The sequence below is a fragment of the Miniopterus natalensis genome, chromosome 10 (assembly GCF_054644295.1).
Source record: "Miniopterus natalensis isolate mMinNat1 chromosome 10, mMinNat1.hap1, whole genome shotgun sequence".
Classification (NCBI taxonomy): Eukaryota; Metazoa; Chordata; class Mammalia; order Chiroptera; family Miniopteridae; genus Miniopterus; species Miniopterus natalensis.
In genome coordinates, this window is record NC_142090.1 from 9,470,149 (window position 1) to 9,490,849 (window position 20,701).

Below are 20,701 nucleotides of genomic sequence, written 5' to 3' on the forward strand. Positions count from 1 at the left end.
TTTGGAAACATTTAATATAATTCGATACATGACAGACTTTTCAGGAATATATTTATTACGTAAGGAAAGGAAAGAAAGCGTACTCAACCAAAGATAGCAGGGAAACACCAGTTATGGCATTCTCCCTTCCAAATGCAATAGCAAGTCACTTCTTTCTAACACAACTTACAATCATACTGAGGAGGAGGAGCAGCTTTTCTTTTCTCCAGAAAATGCAAAAATATAAGTACTATACAGTTCGGAAAGGCTATCCCTCTTAATACTTTTATATGGTCCTAAAGGTTTATAAATACAAACAGGTACTGATACCACCACCACCACCACCACAATCCCTATGACAAGCCAAACATTTAAAAAATGCAATGCCCACTGCAGAAGAAATTTCCAAAACAAGTTCATTCTTGCTGAATACGATCATACATTAACGATGCTAAAATAATTTTTTAAATCTACCAGCTTGTCTATGAAAATCCAAATTACAAAATTATAAGGAATGAGAAGAGGAAACAGCCTTAGTGGTAGGAGAAAGAGCTTATAGGGTCTTTAAGGGCCAATAGAATGATAATGAAAATGTGAAAAAAGAATACTAAAGTAGCTGCATTCCAAGAGCTCTATTCTACTCCTTGCCACAACCCTGTCTTCTTTCATTATACAAGCACAGAGTCTTGGCCACTGGCAGGAATTAATGCCATCACATTTCTAGGAGAATACAAGTTTTAGGACATCTATCTACAAATTTCTCCTCTTAGACTTAAGAAATATACTAGAGCCCGGCCGGGCATGGCTCAGCAGTTGAGCATCGACCTAGGATCTAGGAGATAGGGGTTCAATTCCCAATCAGGGCACATGCCCGGGTTGCAGGCTAGGCAGCCAATCAATGACTCTCTCATCATTGATGTTTCTCTCTCTCTCCCCCTCCTTTTCTCTCTCTGAAATCAATAAAGATATATTAAAATATATATATATATACACACACACATATATATATACATATATATATATATATATACATATATATATATATATATACTAGAAAAACGAAAATAAATAGCTTCCTAAAAATTAAGCTCTAAAAGTGGATTATACAGAATTTCTTTTATGGATATATTCCATAAAGTCAGTCATTAAAAAGTTGCAGTCTGCTAAATTTATATTTTGATACTTGCTTGCAGAGCTGTAATTCTGATTTAGTTAACACTTGTACTCTGGATATCTGGTGCCACCTTCTATCATCCAGAACTTTCTGTACACAAAATTAGAAGTAGCAAAAGCTATATCTGGCTATGAAGAAATAGCTGAAAAAAAAAAACACAAGGAAAAAGAGACTGGCTGATGTATCTATTAAAACGACAAATTCTGCCCTGGCTGGTATGGCTCAGTTGGTTGAGTGTTGTCCCCTCTCCCGAAAGGTCGCCAGTTCGATTCCCGGTCAGGAAACATGCCCAGGTTGCAGGCTCGATTTCTGATAGGGGTGCATGGGGAAGGCAACCAATCGATGCTTCTTTCTCTCTCTCTTTCTCTCCCTTCCTCTCTCTCTAAAAATCAATAAAAACATTAAAAAAAAATAAAAAATGAGTTCTCATTGGTTGATGATAGATATAAAAACTAAGCAGGGCCTCCCCTATTCTAAGACCAATGACAAAAAGAAATAAAATGGGAAAAGAAATGAGAATATCAAAAGACAGAAGTGACAGACAACTAACTCAATGATAAAGGAAGTTAAAATGAAAAACAGAGATTACCATGAAGGAGACTGAGCCTTACAACTACTGAAACAACACAGAAATAATGTGTTAAATATACACCAAATTTGTTTCTCAAATTAAGTATTACAAATTAAGTCCCTTATGTTCCCCTACATAGTCCCCTATACTGTGGAGGGGAAAATACATGAAATAACATTTGTTCATTCTTAGAGGTGTCTGATTGCCTTTGCATTTTTTAAACACTTTTTTGAAAATCAGACTATAATCAGTATCACAGAATACATCAATAAAAATAAACACAATTGTTCATGGGTAAATTCTTCACTCCCCACTAGACTTTCAGTCCTTCTAGGATTAGAGTCCTGTGTCACTACTTTACTGCAGAGTCAAAAGGCAATAGAAACAAATATGTCCATAATCTCTAAGAAAAGGAAAAGAAGAAATAACTAAAATAACTGAGCAATCTGGGGATATTCAGGAAATAAGAGGTCTATTCCTATTAGCAAGCGCAATACCCTGAGGCAGGGCAGCCAATAAGTATACATGTCTGGGGAAGTGTCCCCTCTAATACTATGAGGCAAATTAAACCATAACACAGTAACTTCTCAAAATACGAATACATGGTTTCTAAAATCTGAGGTAGATCAACTGTTTTCCTAGTAAGCATGCCCTGCTGTTCCCTGTCCATAATGCAGAATCACAACCACATCAACCTCCCCCAGTTTCTAGTCCAGGGGTTATCTTTGATAAGCAGCTTTTCCCATAACCAGGCACCTTTTCACAGTCCTACTATGAAACTGGTTGGTGAAATTCTCCAGAGCTGCTAACCACACCAAACTAATGGAGAGGTGAGAAATCAAGCTAATAAGTAATTTCGCCTGAGAAGTCTAGATTGACCTATGGACTCCTAGACCTCTCCATCTCACAGGTGTGTATTTTTGGCCAGTCATTTCTACTTAGGGGCTTCAGTATATACAGTACAAGTAACCTTCCTTTCACATGAATAACCAGTATTTTTCAAGTATGTGATCTGTCCAAAGGATGATTTTAGGTGTTATTTGATTTCACCAACATGATATTTTAAACACCACTCAATTAATAATAAGTCAAGAAAAAAGCTTCCATATGAGCTTAGTGTGTGTTTAATACATCTAGCAAGTTCTAACTTTTAGCATAGGGTAAGTGACAACAGAGTCTAGTTATAACACCACTTTGTTTTCGTTGTATTTATATTTCTGGGTGCATAAACTTTAAAATTAACTTTAATTTTTAGAAAGTGAGTTGACACAATAAAGAACATTAAACAGAAAAGAGGATAAAAAATAGTAAAGGTGTTATGTGTGACTAACTTTTGGGAAACATTTATCTAGAACAAGGTTTCTCAAAATTTTAATGTGTATCAAAGTCATATGAAAGAATTCTTCAGAGTATGCTGGTGCTAAACCCAGAATTTCTGTGGGCCTAGGGTGGGACCAAGAATTTTTGCTGTTAACACGTTCCCAGGTAAAGCTAAGGTGGCTGGTCTGAGGATTACACTTTGAGAACCACTGATCTAGAACAGTGATTAACAAAGCTTTAAGAGCAAGATAGCAAATATTTTAAATGTGCCAACCACTATGTCTTTTGTAACTACTCAACTCTGCTGTTGTAAGGCAAAACAGCCATAGACATTATGTACACAAATGGGCATGGTTGTATTCCAATAAAACTTTATTTACAAAAGCAGGTGGGCCATAATGCCAGCCCTGATCTAAAACATACCCTCGCCTGGCCGGGCGTGGCTCAGTGGTTGAGCGTCGACCTAGGATCCAGGCGATCGGGGTTCGATTCCCGGTCAGGGCACATGCCCAGGTTTCGGGCTTGATCAATGACTCTCTCATCATTGATATTTCTATCTCTCTCTCCCTCTCCTTTCCTCTCTCTGAAATCAATAAAGATATATTTAAAATAATAATAATAATAATAAAAATAAAACATACCCTCAAGTAACTATAAAGGGTATATTGTATAATCTAATAGTTGAACAGAATACAGAAGCAGCTGAACAGCTAGAAATACTGTAGATAACATCCAATAAATATCCAATCTATTTTATTGAAAGGCAAAGCTTTGGAAAGTTTAACTCTGAAAGAGAAGACAGGTCTGTAGAAAACTGAGGTCTCAAGAAAATAAAAACAAAGCAATTTACCATGCATTCAGGAGACAAAAGACTCAGCAAGGGCAGCTGGTTAAATTCTTTTCATGTTGAATCACACAGGTCAAACATCATTTGCAGATGGTTCACAACTAAATTAGAATGTATGGATCAATATCTAGAGAGTGTTTTTTCAGAAAAAAAAAATTTACAGACCCTCTCCTCTAGCCCATGTTAAATAGCAAACTAACATTCAGTTGATTGAGCTACATGTACTTCATTATGGTGGCTTTGACTTTTCATAATAGTAAGTTATTTGGTTAAAACAAAAACATTGAAGCTGTAGCCAATTTCGGAGTTTTCACAAACTACATTCCTCTACAGCCTCAATAACCTTACAAAATTGATGAACTCATCTATTTTGGCCTTGCCTTCCAATTTCTACCCTAGTGCTGCTAGTGCACGAGAATTTAAACCAAACGGAATAGAATAACTTTTCTGCAGGTACTGAATCCACAAAACTCCTGTCAGAAAGAGAGGGTACTCTCTTTCGTTCCCTTATTCTTTCTCCAGCAAAATGTTCCAACTTTTTTCATCTTCTTAGTCTACAGTTTCTTAGTAGACTAAATTGAGCAATAGAATCGCTTATGTTTCTACTATACTAATAGCCCTGGGCTTTTAGGATTCAGTCCATTTCAAGCACCTTTCTGGAATTCCATTCTTGAGGAGCATCTGTCTATCTCTGCAACCCCACTGCCTGCCTGAACCCTTAGCAACTTCAAGCTTTAATGCATTGTATGAACCACCTGGTACTGAACACTATCTGACTCACTAAATTTAACCTTGATCCATACCTACTTGACCTTGAGTTCCTGCTACCCATCTTGAACATACAGTTCACTACCATTTCTACGTATATGACATTTTACCCAAACCAAATCAAAGCATTTGCTGCTTTATAGAGCTTATGCAATGATAGGCAAAAAATTTTTTCTTTGGTTTCAATTCTTTTAATTGAAATAAAAGAATGTCTCAAAACTGTAAGGCTCTCTTGAAGAGAGCTAAACAACCGCAATGGGCCCTGCGGGGGGGGGGCCCTCAGTGGTTGAGCACTGTCCCATGTACCAAGAGTTCAATTCCCAGTCAGAGCACATGCCTGGGTTGTGGGCTCAATCCTCAGTGGGGGGCGTGCAAGAGGGAGCCGATCAATGTTTCTCTCTCATCGATATTTCTACCTCTCTCTCCCTTTAGAACCAATTTAAAATACATATTAAAAAAATAATAAAAAAGAATCCAAGAACAATGGTTATATGAGGTGATACTATTATTGTTTTCTGGGCTGTTCTGTAGATAGAATTATTATTCAGAGTTCAAAGTGCAAAATGAGTTAATAGTTTTTTTAAAAATAAATTCACTATGTGGGTTTCAACAAAACTTTCAGTCTTTTGATATGCCCGGACCTCTGATTAAGTCAAGTATTTACTAAAACTGTTTAACCATTTTATGTTTAATTACTGTTCAACCTTATGTTTCCTAAAATTTCTCATACTGTTAAAGAATTTACAAGTTCTAAAGTAAGAAATACCCCATTATTTTTTTAAATGTGCTTGTATATTAAAGGCTGTGCCTCCTTCACTTAAAATGAACGATACAAGTGGAACAGAACAGCTTACAGCTGACCAAGACATAAATATGGCTCATTATGTTAATGAAAAAATTAAAATAAAATGCTCTCAATGCTGATGACAAGTCAAGGAACACAGATTACAGTAAAGATGATTTTATGAAGAAAATCCACTAAAGAAAATACTACTTCAATCTTTGATTAAACAATTTGTTTTGCACAAAGGCATTAATGTCATACTGTCCTATAGGTTCAATAGTTATTTATCACTAATTTATATCAGAAACAAGTAAATGATTTTCTGAACTGTACTTCCCTGAGTATCTCCTAGGATGAGTATCCTTTTAATTTTACATCCCATAAACTACAACTACCATACAATATAACGAATCAACAAAAATATTAAAATCTGAATAATGTACTGTATTATTAGCTGAGAAAGTACAGCATCATATGCTTACAAAGATGATCATCAAAAATAGCTAAAATTATCTGAAAGCTTTAACTTGCTCCAAACACTCCCTAACCACAATCAACAACTAATGATGTTGTAAAATTCTATTCTACATGCTACAGTCTATTAGTCTTCTGGTTACTTCTCAGGGCACATTTTCATTCCTGTGATATTTTAACCTTTCAGAGATGGTCTCTGATCCCATTTAAAGGTTATAGCAATTAAGAGTTATGGAGCCCGACCAGGTGTGGCTCAGCAGTTGAGCATCGACCTAGGATCCAGGCGATTGGGGTTCGATTCCCGGTCAGGGCACATGCCCGGGTTGCGGGCTCAATTCCCAGTCGGGGGCGTGCAGGAGACAGCCAATCAATGACTCTATCATTGATGTTTCTATCTCTCTCTCTCTCCCTCTCCTTTCCTCTCTCTGAAATCAATATATATATATAGATAAAAAAAGAATTATGGAATCCTCTCCCTGGCCGGTGTTGCTCAGTGGTTAGAGCATCAGCCAGTGCATGGAAGAGTCGTGGGTTCGATTCTTGGTCAAAGGCACTACCTGCGTTTCGGGTTTGCTCCCCAACTCCTCTGGTCAGGCAGAGTACCGGAGACAACCAGTTGATGCTCACACCTATGTCTAGTTTCTCTCTCTCTCCCTGTCTCTCTCTCTCTTTCCCTCCCCTCCCTTCTCCAGTCCCCCTCCCACTCTCTCTGAAAAAGCAATGGAAAAAACATCCTCTAATGAGGATTAACAAAAAAAGAAAAAAGATATGGAATCCTCAAAACTACCTTCTGTAACTTCCCTAGTTACTAAACTACGAATGTAATCTAAATTCACACCCTCAATTTTAATTCCTATCCCTGCACCCTGCCAGGCCTATCTGAGATCAGAACCAGAGACTTAATCATAACCAAACTACATTTTTTGGCAAAGGGGCTTTAGCTAAGGGACATCCTTGCAATTAACCCAACTCAGCACAAATGACCACAGTCTGTGTGAGGACACTGGGTTCCTCCAAGTACCACATAGACAAGTCTCAAACTGCTGCTTGCATTTTCCTGGGCTACTTTTCTGCTCCTTGCTTTCAAATGGAATATGTTCCGGGAAAACAAATTATCCCACTCCCTTCTTTTAATGCTAACAACTAAAACAAAAGATATTTATAAAATTTAACATATCTTACACTTCAGATAAAATGATACTGATATATATCTACTTATGGTTCCTTCCTTCTAAAAAAAAACTTTAAATATATTTTTCCAACATTTTTTTAGTATAACATAGGAAATTATTCGGTTTCCCATTTAACAAGTTACAGATTTAACTTGAGGCAAAAAAGGTTAAGTGACTTACCCAAGGTTACAATTAGAGGTACAGCTGGGGCTAGAAACCAGGTCTCCTGAGTCTCAGCCCAGTGCTCTTTTCCTTAGCCCATGATGCCTTATCAGAAAAATCCAAATACAGTCAGACCCCCGGTTACATGGGTATGAGTTACACTGATTCACATATACAAACTTTATATAGTGTGACCAATGTTTCAACTCACGCGGTACCCTGCTTCCATTTATGCAGTATGCCAGGCATCGGCACGATTTTCAGTGGCACACAGGCGGTTGCCACCACCAGGGCCCTAGGCAAAATTGCAAAGAAGGCAAAGTTTGTCTTTGGCCCTCCCACCTCCCTTATACATTCCTCTCCCACCTCCTGGTCATCCCCCTGCCCAGCCTCCCAGCGCCATCATGCTGCCCTCTGGTTGTCCAAAGCCCCCCACTGCCACCACTCACCCAGGACTGTCCTTTCTGGAAGTGCCCAGTGATCAAAAATTACCTCTCCATTTCCCTGCCACTAAAATTCCTATTCCTAAGAATTTCAGTGAAGTTTAGATAATCTAAATGATTGATTTAAATAATTCAAAACAACATACATTTAACAAACTTAAATCTCCAAGGAGTTTAAAAAGGAACTAATTAAAAAGATTCTGGGGAGGGGGAGAAGGAAATCTTTTATTGGGGTGGGGCCCTGTGCCACTGCAGATTCCCTCACAGACAAGACACTAAGGGTTGAGGGAGTTACTGCCACCTTGAGTCCCACTAGCCTAGAAGACAGTGGTAGCTTTATAATAAGTATCTAGAATTAAAATTTAAAAAAAAAAAAAATTGGACAGGGCTGCCTTAATACCTCCTACCTACCTTTTCCATCTCTCTCCCACCTCTTGGATCCCCAATTCCACCTCTCAGTGCCAAAGACAACCAACAGCAGTCCCTGTAAGCTGTTCCTGTATCCAATACAAAGCTTCCCATTATATGGTTTCAAATTACATGGTGTTACTGAGGAACGTATCCATGTTCCTCTACCTCTGGATAACTTAAGTTGACTATATGCTAAAAAAGAACAATCCTAATTATTTAAAGGTCCTGAATCATTAAATAAAATATGTAAATTCATTAACTATCTGGTATCTGGTAAGAAGGAAAAGAATGTTCTGATTATCTTATACACATAAAAGAACTTATATATCTAAAAAAACATTCCATTCTTTTCCTTGAAAGTAGTATGTTTCTAGCTTCTGGCCCAACACAGCAGTGAATATGCAGTCATTTCAGCTAAATAATATTGTGGACTCCTAAACATGAATTCATTGTTAAGTCCTCTTTGTCTGGAGGCAAAAAAAAATCCAGTAATACACACAAAAAAGTATATATTTATTTGTATACAAAACAGAATGGATTTTAACAAATCTCTGTTTCTGCTGGCTACATACACAGGAATATATATATATATATATATATATACACACACATATATATACATTTTTGGTTTAACTTTGCAATACTAGATTAGCTGCCTAGTTTGGAAATTTATCAGGTGATAGTAGTGTACTCTGATCCAACTACCCTCCCAATAAAATCAGAAAATTCAATCCATGCAGAAGATACCAAATATGGTATCCATCTAGGGTTAAAAAGATCATGTAACGTAAATATTAAATGATTTCTATAATTTTATTACAAAGATTAGTTATTCTGTCAGCTAAAAATCCTATGTTAAGCCCCTTCACAATCCGTCTTAGTAATAAAAAAAGGAGCAGTATTAAGACATGCTGCAGATATGGAATGAACATTCTTATCTAAACGTGAAAAATGGTAACAGGAAGTTTCTCCGGTGGCATTTTAAATTAATGTTAACTTTCAAGGGTTTACTACACAAATAAAATTCATTTCCGTCCTAATCTTCCCCTCCTCCCTACAGAACTACAAGTAGGTTCGCCATCTACACCTATTTGTCTGTGTGTTCTACAAAGAAAAGTTCCCGGTATGGGTTTTTATTAAAACTGAACAGTGAATACTGAAAAGACATTCTAAATATGCACTGCCAAAAATATTTGAATTCAATGAATTTTTAAAAACCTACTCACATATCTTGCTGCAAAGCACTCAAGAAAGTTGTAAGAGCGACTTAAAATTTAAGAGTGTGTCGTTTCTTTTATGTCACGCAATTTAAATAACTTGTTAAGAAAAAAAAGCATTTCTTCAATGGCTAGGAAACTATTTGCAGGACAAGCAACATATGAAAATAAACAAGTGTTTTATTTTGTTTTTAACAAATTAATTAACTACACCTTTCCTCCATATTAGCATGGATTTTAAGTTTAATTTGAAAGAGTACATTACTAATTACCATCCACAAAAAAGCAACAGCATTTCATCTTCTTATTTAGAAATTCTCTTTATGACAAAAAGATACCCAGCAATTAATGGTTTTCTATACAAATTCTAACCTAAGCGCCTAAAAGAATCGTTTCCCTCACTTCTACTTCACTGGGCACCACATTTTCCAATGGTCCTAGTTGGGGCACATGCAAGATTTGTCAATATTTACTGAACAAAGCCTCTATTAAATTGTTTAACAAAATGGAGGTCTGTCGGAAAAAAACAGGCCATAACATTTTTTTCACAAAATGGGGCCAAATACACCCATTCAAGAAACCATGGTTTGGGTCAGATATTTCCGTAAGAATGGTTGTTCCTGGGGGGGTCGAGAGTGCATCTCTGGGACTCGGTCTATAGCACAGGTTTCCTCCGGACCCAGGGAAAGGGGGTGCGTGAGGTGGGGGCAGTTCTCCCGGGATGCTCTGGAGGGCGGCGGCGAGGGACGATCCCAAAGCTGGGGGTTAGGGATCAGTTCAGGGGGCGGAGGCGCTAGCGACCCGCGGGTACCTAATTCGACCACAAAACGGGCCGCCCTACTACGCAAGAGAGACGTGGGCTCTCCCGTCCTGGCCAAGTCAACATTGAATGCTCAAACTCTCCTTTCAGCCTCCAAGGCCCCGCCTAACCCCATTGGCAGGAGTTCCCGCCAATCCGCTCGGACACCGCCCCCTGCCCGGCTCTGATTGGATGGGAGCGGAGCCGGGACCTCGTGTTACCAATCTGGGAGCCCCTTACTCAGCCACACACACAAGCCCAGGTGCGCCCGCGGAGCCCCTTCTCCTCGCCTTTCCCCTCCCCTCCCCCACCCCCGGGGCCCTGGCAGAGACTTACCGTCCCGGGAGGTGCCCATCAACTGGTCCAGCATCGCGCGCATCTGAGCCTGCGCCGACATGGCGGCGGCGTAGCGGGCGGGCGGACGGGCGGGATTGGGGCGCAGACCGGGCCCTTTCGGGCGGGGGGGACAAGGGGAAGGGCTCAGGGAAGGTGAGACGCTCTCTCGGTTGCCGCCGCCGCCTCGAGGCGTGCGGAAAAGGAGCCGAAGGGTTTACAGCAGAGTCCGGGCTGCGCTCCTGACGACGACGCGTACGCGGAAGGCAGTAGCCCCCGTTCCCTCACTCTCTGTCCGAGTCCTGGGACAGAAGTGATAAGGGCTAAGCAAGCTCTCGCCTTCTACACCGCCACCCGCCAGCAGCCGTCAGCCCCCCCTTCCAGCTCTGACGCCGCTCGCCACCGCGGTCGCTGCGACGTGAGCGCGCACGCTGCTCGCGCTTAGTCGTTTTCTGCGGGGCCTCCACCAACTGGCGTCCAACTGTACTAGCCCCGCCCGCCCCGCCCGGGAGGGGCTCCACCCTAACGGCTCTCCTGCGCGTGCACGCGAGTTCGCCCGCCCCCCTCTCCCTCCTCCAGATATCGCGAGACTCTGGTGTTTCACCAGAACCTGGAGCCGCATCCGCCTGAGGCGCCAAACCTTACGCTCCGGGCTGCTGGTCGGACAGGGCCTCGCGGAGCCGTTTGTGGCGAACTAGACCCAAATTAGTAAATGTGTCAGAGGGTTATACCGAGTCCAAAGTGAGTAGAGACCTTGCGGGTCGGTTCGACTGAGGTTAGCAGTCATAATGGCTAAGATGGGCGTATTCCTGATGAGTACTTACTGACCGACCCCCTCGGTTCCAGGGGCCCACTGAGAATCGCGGAGACTCGCCTTTCTCTCCGCTGCCCCACCCCCTACAAAAGGAGCCCTGGGGACCTGGCGTCTCGGTCGTTTTCCTCCATCTACAGAGACTTTAAGCCCCCGGAACTGGGATAAGTCAAATTCAGGAAATAACACCTGAAATTAATAAACTAGGAAACAGGAGATGTAACCCATTTAGGATTAATCATTACTTAAAATAACAGCAGGAACCTTAGTCTAAATTCGAAACTGTAAAGATTAAGCAGTATTCTGAGAAAGAGGAGGTGATCTTGCATAGAATTTTTTTCCTACTTAGGAAATTTGAAGGGTAAGGCCTTTCTTTTTATTGTATCAGTAGCAAAGGAAAAGAAAGCCTGTGGGTTCATAGCTTGACAGCACCTTGGACTCAAAACCCTTGATGGGACCTTCAGCAATTTATTTCTTAATCTCATCGATTCCTTAAAGCACTGTTGTGAGGACTCAATGAACTAACAAAGTGCCTAACCCAAAGCCTTGCCCGATGATTTAACTTTTTAAAATAATCTATTATGCCCAGCCGGGCGTGGCCCAGCTTTGAGCATCACCTAGGATCCAGGGGATCCCGGTTGGATTCCAGGTCAGGGCACACGCCCGGGTGGCAGGCTGGATCCCCAGTCCCTGGGCGTGGAGAAGGCAGCCCATCAATGACTCTCCCATCATTGATGTTTCTCTCTCTCCCTCTCCCTCCATCCCTCTGAAATTCAATGAAGAAATTCATTAAGATGAGACATGGGTACTTCTACATATTTTGAAAGGAAGTAATGCTAAAGATGTGTTCCATTAAAATTTTATATGCATCACCTTGGAATTTAAACTTTATTAGCACGATCCACAAAAAATTAACATGAAATTGCAGTTGTAATCCCTGAATCCCTTTAAATGCATATTGGGCCAATAAAATTTTTAGAATCACATTGCCTTTAGTAACTGACAGTATAGTTTTTCCATTCAGTTATTCAGATAACTCAAAATTCAAACAACTCCAAGTACTAGGAATATCATCCTTTGAAAACTATTTACAATAAAAGAAAAATGTTCAAGTTAATATGTCCTAGAGGAATGATCTATGATATATGTAATATCCTTAGGAGGGAAATAACACTAAAATGTTGAATAATTATGTTAATGAGGAGATTTTAGTCTTAACTTTGTCTTTCAACTTTTCTGGTTGCATCTCTTATAAACAGCATCTAGGTGGGTTATTTTTAATAATCTGATATTCACCGTGTTTTGTTTTTTTCTTAATCTTCGCCCAAGGATATTTTTTCCATTGCTTTTCAGAGAGAGTGGAGGAGAGGGGGGGAGAGAGAGAAACATCCAAATGAAAGAGACACATGGATGGTTGCCTCCTGCATGCACCCCGACCGGAGCTGAGGCAACCAAGGTATGTGTCCTTGACCGGAATTGAACGGGACACCCTTCAGTCCTTGGGCCAACACTCTAACCATGGAGCCAAACAAACCGGCTAGGGCTCACTGTCTTTTAGTTGAAACATTTAATCATTTATATTCATTTAATTACTTATATTTGGGGTTAAAAACTCATTTTGTCTATTTGTCTCGAATGTTTTATATTTAATTTTTCTCTTTCTTGCTTGCCTTTTAATCATTCCTTTCTGGTAGTTTGGGAGTTTTATTCCATTTTTATTCTTTTAATGGTTACCCTAGAAGTTATAACAGGCATGTTTAATGTATCAAAGTTTAATTTCATCAGTACCTTTACACTTCCCGGAGAGATAACACAAGGAATCTAGAAAGCCACCTCCAGCCCTGACCAGTGTGGTTCATTTGATTGAGCAACATCCTATGCATCAAGAGGTCACCTGTTTGATTCCAAGTCAGGGCACATGCCCACGTTGCCTGCTCAATCCCCAGTACGGGGCCTGCAGGAGGCAGCCAATCAGATCCATGTTTCTCTCATCGATGTTGCACTCTTCCTTTCCCTTTCTCTCTTTAAAAATCAATCAAAAACAGCCCTAGCCAGTTTGACTTAGTGTTTAGAGTGTTGGCTCTCGGACTGGAAGGTCCAGGTTCAATCCCTGGTCCCAGCAGGCAGCCAAACGGGAGGCAACGAAGGATGTGTCTCTCTCACACTAATGTTTCTCTCTCTCCCCCACTGCCCCTGTCTCTCCCTCTCTCCTTTCCACTCTCTCTGAAAAGCAATGGAAAAAAATATCCTCAGGTGAGGATTAAAAATAAATAAAATCAATAAAACCAAATTATAGAAAGAAAACCAACTCCATTTAACTTCTTGTTATATGCTCTTATTACCATGTATTTTAGTTGTGTTTTTAGAAACCAAGTTTCATATAACTGATGTTTATTTACCACTTTCTTTGCTCTTCGTTCCTTGTGGAATCTCTGCCTTTCCACCTGGGATCATTTCCCTTTTGTCTGAAGTTTAAGCTTTAAGATAGGAGTCAGCAATCTACAGTCCACAGGCCAAATCTAGCCTACTGCCTATTTTTGTGAATCGTTTCATTGGAATACTGCCAGGCTCATTCATTTACTATTGTCTGTGATTTCTTTTGCTCTACAATGGCAGAGTTGAGTGATTGTGACAGATATCATACCATATGGTTTGCAAGACTAAAATATTTACTACCTGGCTCTTTACAGAAGTTTGCCTGCCTTGCTTGTTTGCTTTTGTGCTTGCCTGTGAGAAACTCTCCCATTTTTGTTGATCTGAAAAGACCTTTATTTTGCCTTTCTTAATTCCAGATGAGTATTTTTATTGGGTATAGAATTCTCGGCTGGAAGTTACTTTTTTTGGCATAGATTCTCTCTCTCCTGCTGCCTTTTATCTTTCATTCCCCCTAAGAAACCAGCTTTTGGTCTGCCACTCCTTTGAAGATAGTGTGCTGCTTTCCAATTTTGTACTTTTTGCCTTTAGTTTTCTGCAATTTACTGTAATGTATCTGGGTGTGGATTTATTTTTACTTACTGCACTTGAAATTCATTGGGCTTTTAGAATCTGTGAACTGATGTCCCTTCAGCTGTATCTAGTCTGCTGTTAAATTCATCAATTGAATTCTTTGTTTCAATTGTAGAATTTTTACTAGGTTCTTTTCAATTCTGCTATGTTATTTTTTAGAGTTCCTGGTCCCTTGATGAAATTCCCAAACTTCGCTCTTCTTTGACCCCAGTGAACATAATTGTTTTGTAATCTGAGTTGCTAATTGAATATCTTAAGTTTTTTGTGGTTGTTTCTGTTGTCTGTTGTTCCTATTCGTTTTTACTTATAAGGTCTTGTTCTCTTATGTGTCTGATTATCTTTGTATGTTGAACATTTGAAAAGAGATGTATAGGAATTATATATGTATATAATTTATACAAGCTAGAAACTAGGTAATTAAAAATTAGGATATAAGTAATACTTATTTTGCTAGGCATCCAGAGCAGATAATTCTTCATATTGCTGTAATTTATAAACTATAGTAAATAATTAAAGGCTATATAGTAATATAATATTGTAGTTCTTCTTGGGCATCAGTACATACCTACTATTAAATTTTATAAACATTGTTCCTGTTAATTTAAATGTAGACTTAAAAATTCTGTGTAAATGATGTATCTTTTAGTTGGGTGAGTTAAAAACTTAGACACAGATTGACTTACCTTTAGTTCAAAACTAGATTCCCTCCACACACACACATAATCCTAGTATGGGAACCTTTTATTCTTATCATCAGGTTTGTATTTGTATCCCTAACACTTACTCAGACAAGGGAGAAGCAAAGTACTAATAACTTGGTACCTTATATAGCCAGAAACAGGAGAGTCAAAATGTATAAACATCTGAAGTATATGGAGAGGAGAAACAGCAAAACCCGAACTGAGAGCTAGTCTATTAAAGACAGAGGAATTAAAAGCAGTAAGTATACACAAACCTGTTGCTTGAAAAATATCACTTTCCATTTTTAAGAGTGAAAGGATACCTAGGCGAGTGTCAAACACATAGAAAGCATTCAGAAATGCTTGCTGAAGGAAGAAGAGAAAGTGAAATTAACCTGAGACCTGAAGAATAAGCAGGAATTCGCTAGAGAAGGGGGTATGTGGAGGGGAAAGAGTTCCATGGATAAGGAACAGCGAAGTGCTGAAAGACCATGGTTGGCCCCTAGAGCTGAATTTCAGTTTAGCGAAACTGTGGAACAAAAGGAGAGAGATGAGCCTGAGAGATTTGGCAAGGGCCAGATCCTGGAGGCCCTTGTTAATGTTTAACTTTGAAGGGTTGTAAACCAGAGAATGGTAAATGGGATTGACTTGAGGAGAGCAATCTGGAGTTAGAGAGACCAATTAGGGAGGGCAGTGGTCCAGGGAAGAGATGCAGGAAGCCAACTCAAAAGAGCACATACTATATGACTGTATGTGGATGAAATACTTGAACAGGCCAAACTAACGTATAGTGACAGCAAGCAAGTCAGTGGTTACCTGGGGTCAGGTGTGGAGAAGGGGGGTTGACTGCCAAGGGGTACAAGAGAACTTTTGGGGACAGTGAAAACGTTCTGTAGCTTTATTGGGGTGGTTATTACACAGGTGCATTCACTGACCTGTACACTTAAAATGAGTATAATTATTATATCTAAATTATACCTCAATACAAGTTGTAAGTTTAAAAACGTGAGAATGGAAATAACTCAATTCACTGAATACATTCATTTGTGAAGAGGAACAAGAGAAGGTAGCTGAAAGGCATTTGAGTTAGAGGCCAAGTTGTTTTTAGATGGAAGCACCTTGAGTTATGCTAAATATACGCTAAATGCTAATAGAATTCAGTGAGAGGAAGCAGTTGAAGGTAAAGGAGAAAAGATAAGAGCAAAGTCAAAGAATGTGATAAAGTAGGTACCACATCAGAAACGAGGGTAGTAAGCTAACACAGTGGGCAACACCTCAGGATTCCCTAGTTCTGGGCCCTTCTCAGTCTAGAAAGATTATCACCAACACAGTTCATGTTCCAGAATCAATTCCTTCTAACACTGAGTTCAGTTAATTCTTGATAAGAGGTACAGGTTGATTACATTCGGACAGAAATGGCCTGAATTTTTTTTTTTAAATATATCTTTATTGATTTCAGAGAGAGGAAGGGAGAGGGAGAGAGGTAGAAACATCAATGATGAGAGTCACTGATCGACTGCCTCCCGCATGCCCCTCACTGGGGGACCAAGCCCGCAACTTGGGCATGTGCCCTGACGGGGAATTGAATTGCGATCTCCTGGGTCCTAGGTCAACACTCAACCGCTGAGCCACGCCCTGCTGGGCCCGAGTGAATTTTTTAAACTATAATAACCTGTCTATACTCCAGAAGACTGGTGGCAATAGGGCTTAGAGAAGGGTTCACAATGAAAGAGTGATTGTAGTAAAAAGATGAAAATAAGATTTTCTTTTTGCCAGACACTCCTTTGTACTGTGCAAATGTTTTATGTAAACATTATTCTCATTTATTACTACTACCTTGTTGGCATTTGTTTTACAAAAGGAACCAGCTCAAGTCAACTAACCTGCCCAAGGTTACATAGCTGGTAAATTATAAAGGTGGGATGAAAACCTAGGTCTAGATGAGTTCAAACCCATAATAAATATTTCTTACCTTGTTAGGCAGTTCTGCCTCAATCTTCCTTCTATAAAATGTTATTTATTGTATATATAATAGTGTAATAACAAAAGAAATCAAAACATCAACCTATCCTAATCCTTTAGCTTCCTTCTTTTAGCAAAACATCTTTAAGTAATAATATACCCATGCCATGAAACAAAGTAGGGGAAAGAAAAGTATGTTAAACATTTCTAGTTTTTGATCTGTTCGATTGAATAAATGCGAGATGGGGCAATGCTTTGTAAAGAGTTCCGTTCAGACTGTACTCCTTGTAGTGAGCAGAACTGAGCCATGCATTCAAAATACCGACTGAATAATGCTATGTGTAAGTCACTGTGGCAGGTGCTTTTGAGATGACAAAAATGAATGACACATGTTCCTTAGTCTTAAGGACTTTACAGACCAGGGAAAAATAGGTTATAAGACATGTCTACAATTACGTAATATCAGAAGAAACTGACATATACCACAGAGGGCACAGAAAAAGTGCTGTTGGTAGTTCACAGGAAGAATAATTTTTTTATTTGAGGAATTCAGGATGTTAGAAGCAAGGGGGCCATTTAGGAGACTAGTTTAATAGTTCAACCAAAAGATTATCAGTGCTTGAACTAGGATGGAGGCAGTGAAGATTGAGGGGGAGAAGGAAGTTAGAGCCTTAAAGCAGCAGAAATTGCTGATCAGATGAGGAGAGGAATGCAGAATGCAGAGGGAGAGAGAAGTCAGTATATTCCTTCTCTCTCTGAGGCCTATAGCTGAGTGGTGGCCATGTTCTTATACCCAAGGGTCACCTCTGTCAGGCCTAGGGAAGTAATAGAGTCGGTAAAGTTGGTTTACAGTTGTGAGTATGGGAAACAGTTTATTTTTATATTTACTTATTATTGTATCATTTATTATTATTCACCTACTTTTGCCCACCCCATAATAGCACCACACTGTAGTTAGCCCATCCTGTTGACCTTAATTCAGGCCACGACTTTATATATCTCTTCATAACCTGTCCTCAGTAACCCTATTTGAGTGTGCCTTCTGTTTCCTGCCAGGATGTTAACACATGATATTTGTATATTTTAAGTAAAGTATATATGCATAATTGTATGTCTGTATATGCATAAGAAATATCTAGAAAGATGCACACCAAACTGTTAGTAATAGTTACCACCTGGGAATGGGAAAGGGAGAAGGGAGGGACAAAGGAAGAGGGCTCTTATTTTATGTCTATACCATTTGAATTCCTTTACAATAGGCTTGCATTATTTTAAAATAAAAATACTAATAATTTTTAAAATAAATCCAGTACATCAATCAGCTTAGTGTAAGAAGTTCAATAAATTCACTGAGAGTAAAGATGAAACCTCCATAAGAAACACTTGGCCAACAAAATTACAGAGAAAACCCCTAAACTTTAAATAAAATTTAATGGTAAATACATAGTGATAGAAATAATTAAATTCTTGTCTGAAGGCAGCATCCAAGGAATCTCTCCATTTTCATGGCTCCCAGCCCTTCCCTCCAGGCTGATGGGGCAACTTGAGACCCACCAAGCCAGCTGACTCCTCCACTGAGCGCTCACCCTTGCCATGAAATTCCTGATGAAGGGCCACATGTTCACGGATGCTGCGGAGAAGGCAGAGATAGGTAGCAGCCTGGAAATGAAGCTCATGTTGGGCTCTGCACAGCTTCTCACTGGTGACCTAGAGAAGTAGAAAAGTCAGATACTCTATCAACAGCCCAGCTAAAGACCACAGAGTAAGATTTAATAAACATTCTCTAGAAGGAAAGAAAATTGCACAGAGGAAATAAAAATATGTATTTGTGTATACTTAATACATAGAGGAACTCTGTAATTGTTGATGCTTAGGAAAGCTGACCTCCAGTTAACTGAAGAGTTTTACACCAGGTAGCTTAGTTGGTTAGAGTGTCATCCCGATATGCCCAGGTTGCAGTTCAATCCCCAGTCAGGACACATACAAGAAGCAACCAATGAATGCATAAGTAAATGGAACAACAAGTCAATGTTTTTTTTCCCTCTTCTCCCCCTTCTCTCTCTCTAAAATCAATCAATAAAAAACTTTTTAAAAGGTGGGGGAGCCCGGCCGGGTGTGGCTCAGCGGTTGAGTGTTGGCCTAGGATCCAGGAGATTGGGGTTTGATTCCCAGTCAGGGCACATGCCCAGGTTGCAGGCTCGCAGCCCATCAATGACTCTCTCATCATTGAAGTTTCTCTCTCCCTCTCCTTTCCTCTCTCTGAAATCAATAAAGATATATTTAAAAAATAAAAAATAAAAGGTGGGGGAGCCCCGCTGGCATGGCTCAGCGGTTGAGCACCAACTAATGATCCAGATCCTGGTTCAGTTCCCAGTCAGGGCATGTGTCCTGGTTGTGGGCTGGATCCCCAGTAGGGGGTGTGCAGGAGGCAGCCAATCTATGACTCATCATTGATATTTCTGTCTCTTTTCCTCTCTCTGAAATCAATAAAGATATATTAAAAATAAAAAATAAATTTTTAAAAAGGTGGGGGAAAAATGAGTTTTACAAAGTTTCACTGAGGTGTTTCATCGAGTGACCGCACATTTTAATACTGGGAGAAAGTCATCTAGTTTCAACTCTCTCATTTTACAAATGAGGAAACTAAAGCCCAGAGAGGCTAGCTGGTTGGTTAATGGCAGAGGTGGGGAACTATAATCAGGTCACTGGTCATTAATGTCACCTTAGAAATATAATGTAGAACTTTCTCCCCTTCAAACAAATGAAGGGCTGCTTATGTGACTGTGCGCTTTGGTTAATTTGGCATGTGCCTTTCATTTCAATGAAAATTTAAAACTTATTTTGTCTGTAAAATAATAGTTTTGTCCTCAATAGTAACAAAATGAAAGTTTTACATATAAAAGATACATATATTCATATTAAGTCCTCAATGACTCTAAACCCTGTTTTTTCTTCATCAGAATTTCCAGATGAAGGGAGTTAGTCCACTGTCCTTCACTTGACTAGTTTTGTGTTCTGAGGTTGTGAGAAAGGGGCAGGAAGGTTGAGATGGGAGATGCGAGCATAGCCTCAAATGACTTGAGTCCTCTCCAGTGTGGATTAATCTTTGGCTCCACTGCCTACAGAATCCCCATTCTTTATTTAAATATCTAGGGTTGGAATCTGAAAACTATAGAGTGTGGTTTAAGATGTGCAGATCACATATGTGAAAATGCCACTCATAAGCTGCTCAAAAATAGAATTCATCTGCTTAATCAACTTAATTTTTTTTAATTTTTATTTTAGAGAGGGAGGAAGAGAAACATCGATGTGAGACGGGTTGAATCCTAAAAACACCAGAAGGGGAACTGAACCCGCCACCTAGGTATGTGTCCTGACTGGGAGTCCAACCCACAATCCTTCCTTGCACAGCCGACACACTAACCACTGAACCACACCGGCCAAGGATGAGCACTTATTTATTCTAAGTGCTTCATCACATGGATGATTCTCAGGCAGATTGTAAACTTCTTTTAAGACAAGACCCATGTGCATCTCATTTGTTTTTAGCCAAGTTCCTAGAAATCCCTAATATTGTGGCCTTTTAAAAATTAGCTGAATTTTAGTTCTAACATTTTACATTCTAACTTCCATGGCTCAGAAATTCAATATTTAGGTTAATGGTCTCCCCTTTCCCACACTGTTCAAAGGACAGTAAGTTTCCTTCCATAGAGCCTAAACTGACTCTCCAATTTATTCTGACACCGGTTGCAACCTCTCTCCAAGCTAGACCCACAACTTCAAAGGTG

General features: G+C 39.7%; 1 protein-coding gene across 6 annotated transcripts in view; it reads right to left on the minus strand.

Annotated features, from left to right (window-relative positions):
* The window catches only part of LUC7L2 (LUC7 like 2, pre-mRNA splicing factor), a 70,474-nt gene that overhangs the window by 48,822 nt on the left and 951 nt on the right, over window positions 1-20,701 (minus strand). Inside the window, exon 2 of one of the 6 annotated variants that reach the window (XM_087820988.1) lies at window positions 18,500-18,620. In XM_087820988.1, the coding sequence (XP_087677114.1) occupies window positions 18,500-18,620 (121 nt within the window). Of the gene's footprint in view, window positions 1-3,894; window positions 4,926-7,269; window positions 7,455-10,457; window positions 10,825-18,499; window positions 18,621-20,701 lie in introns of those variants that run through there. The other 5 variants (XM_016205107.2, XM_016205111.2, XM_016205113.2 and 2 more) reach the window with 5 other exon arrangements.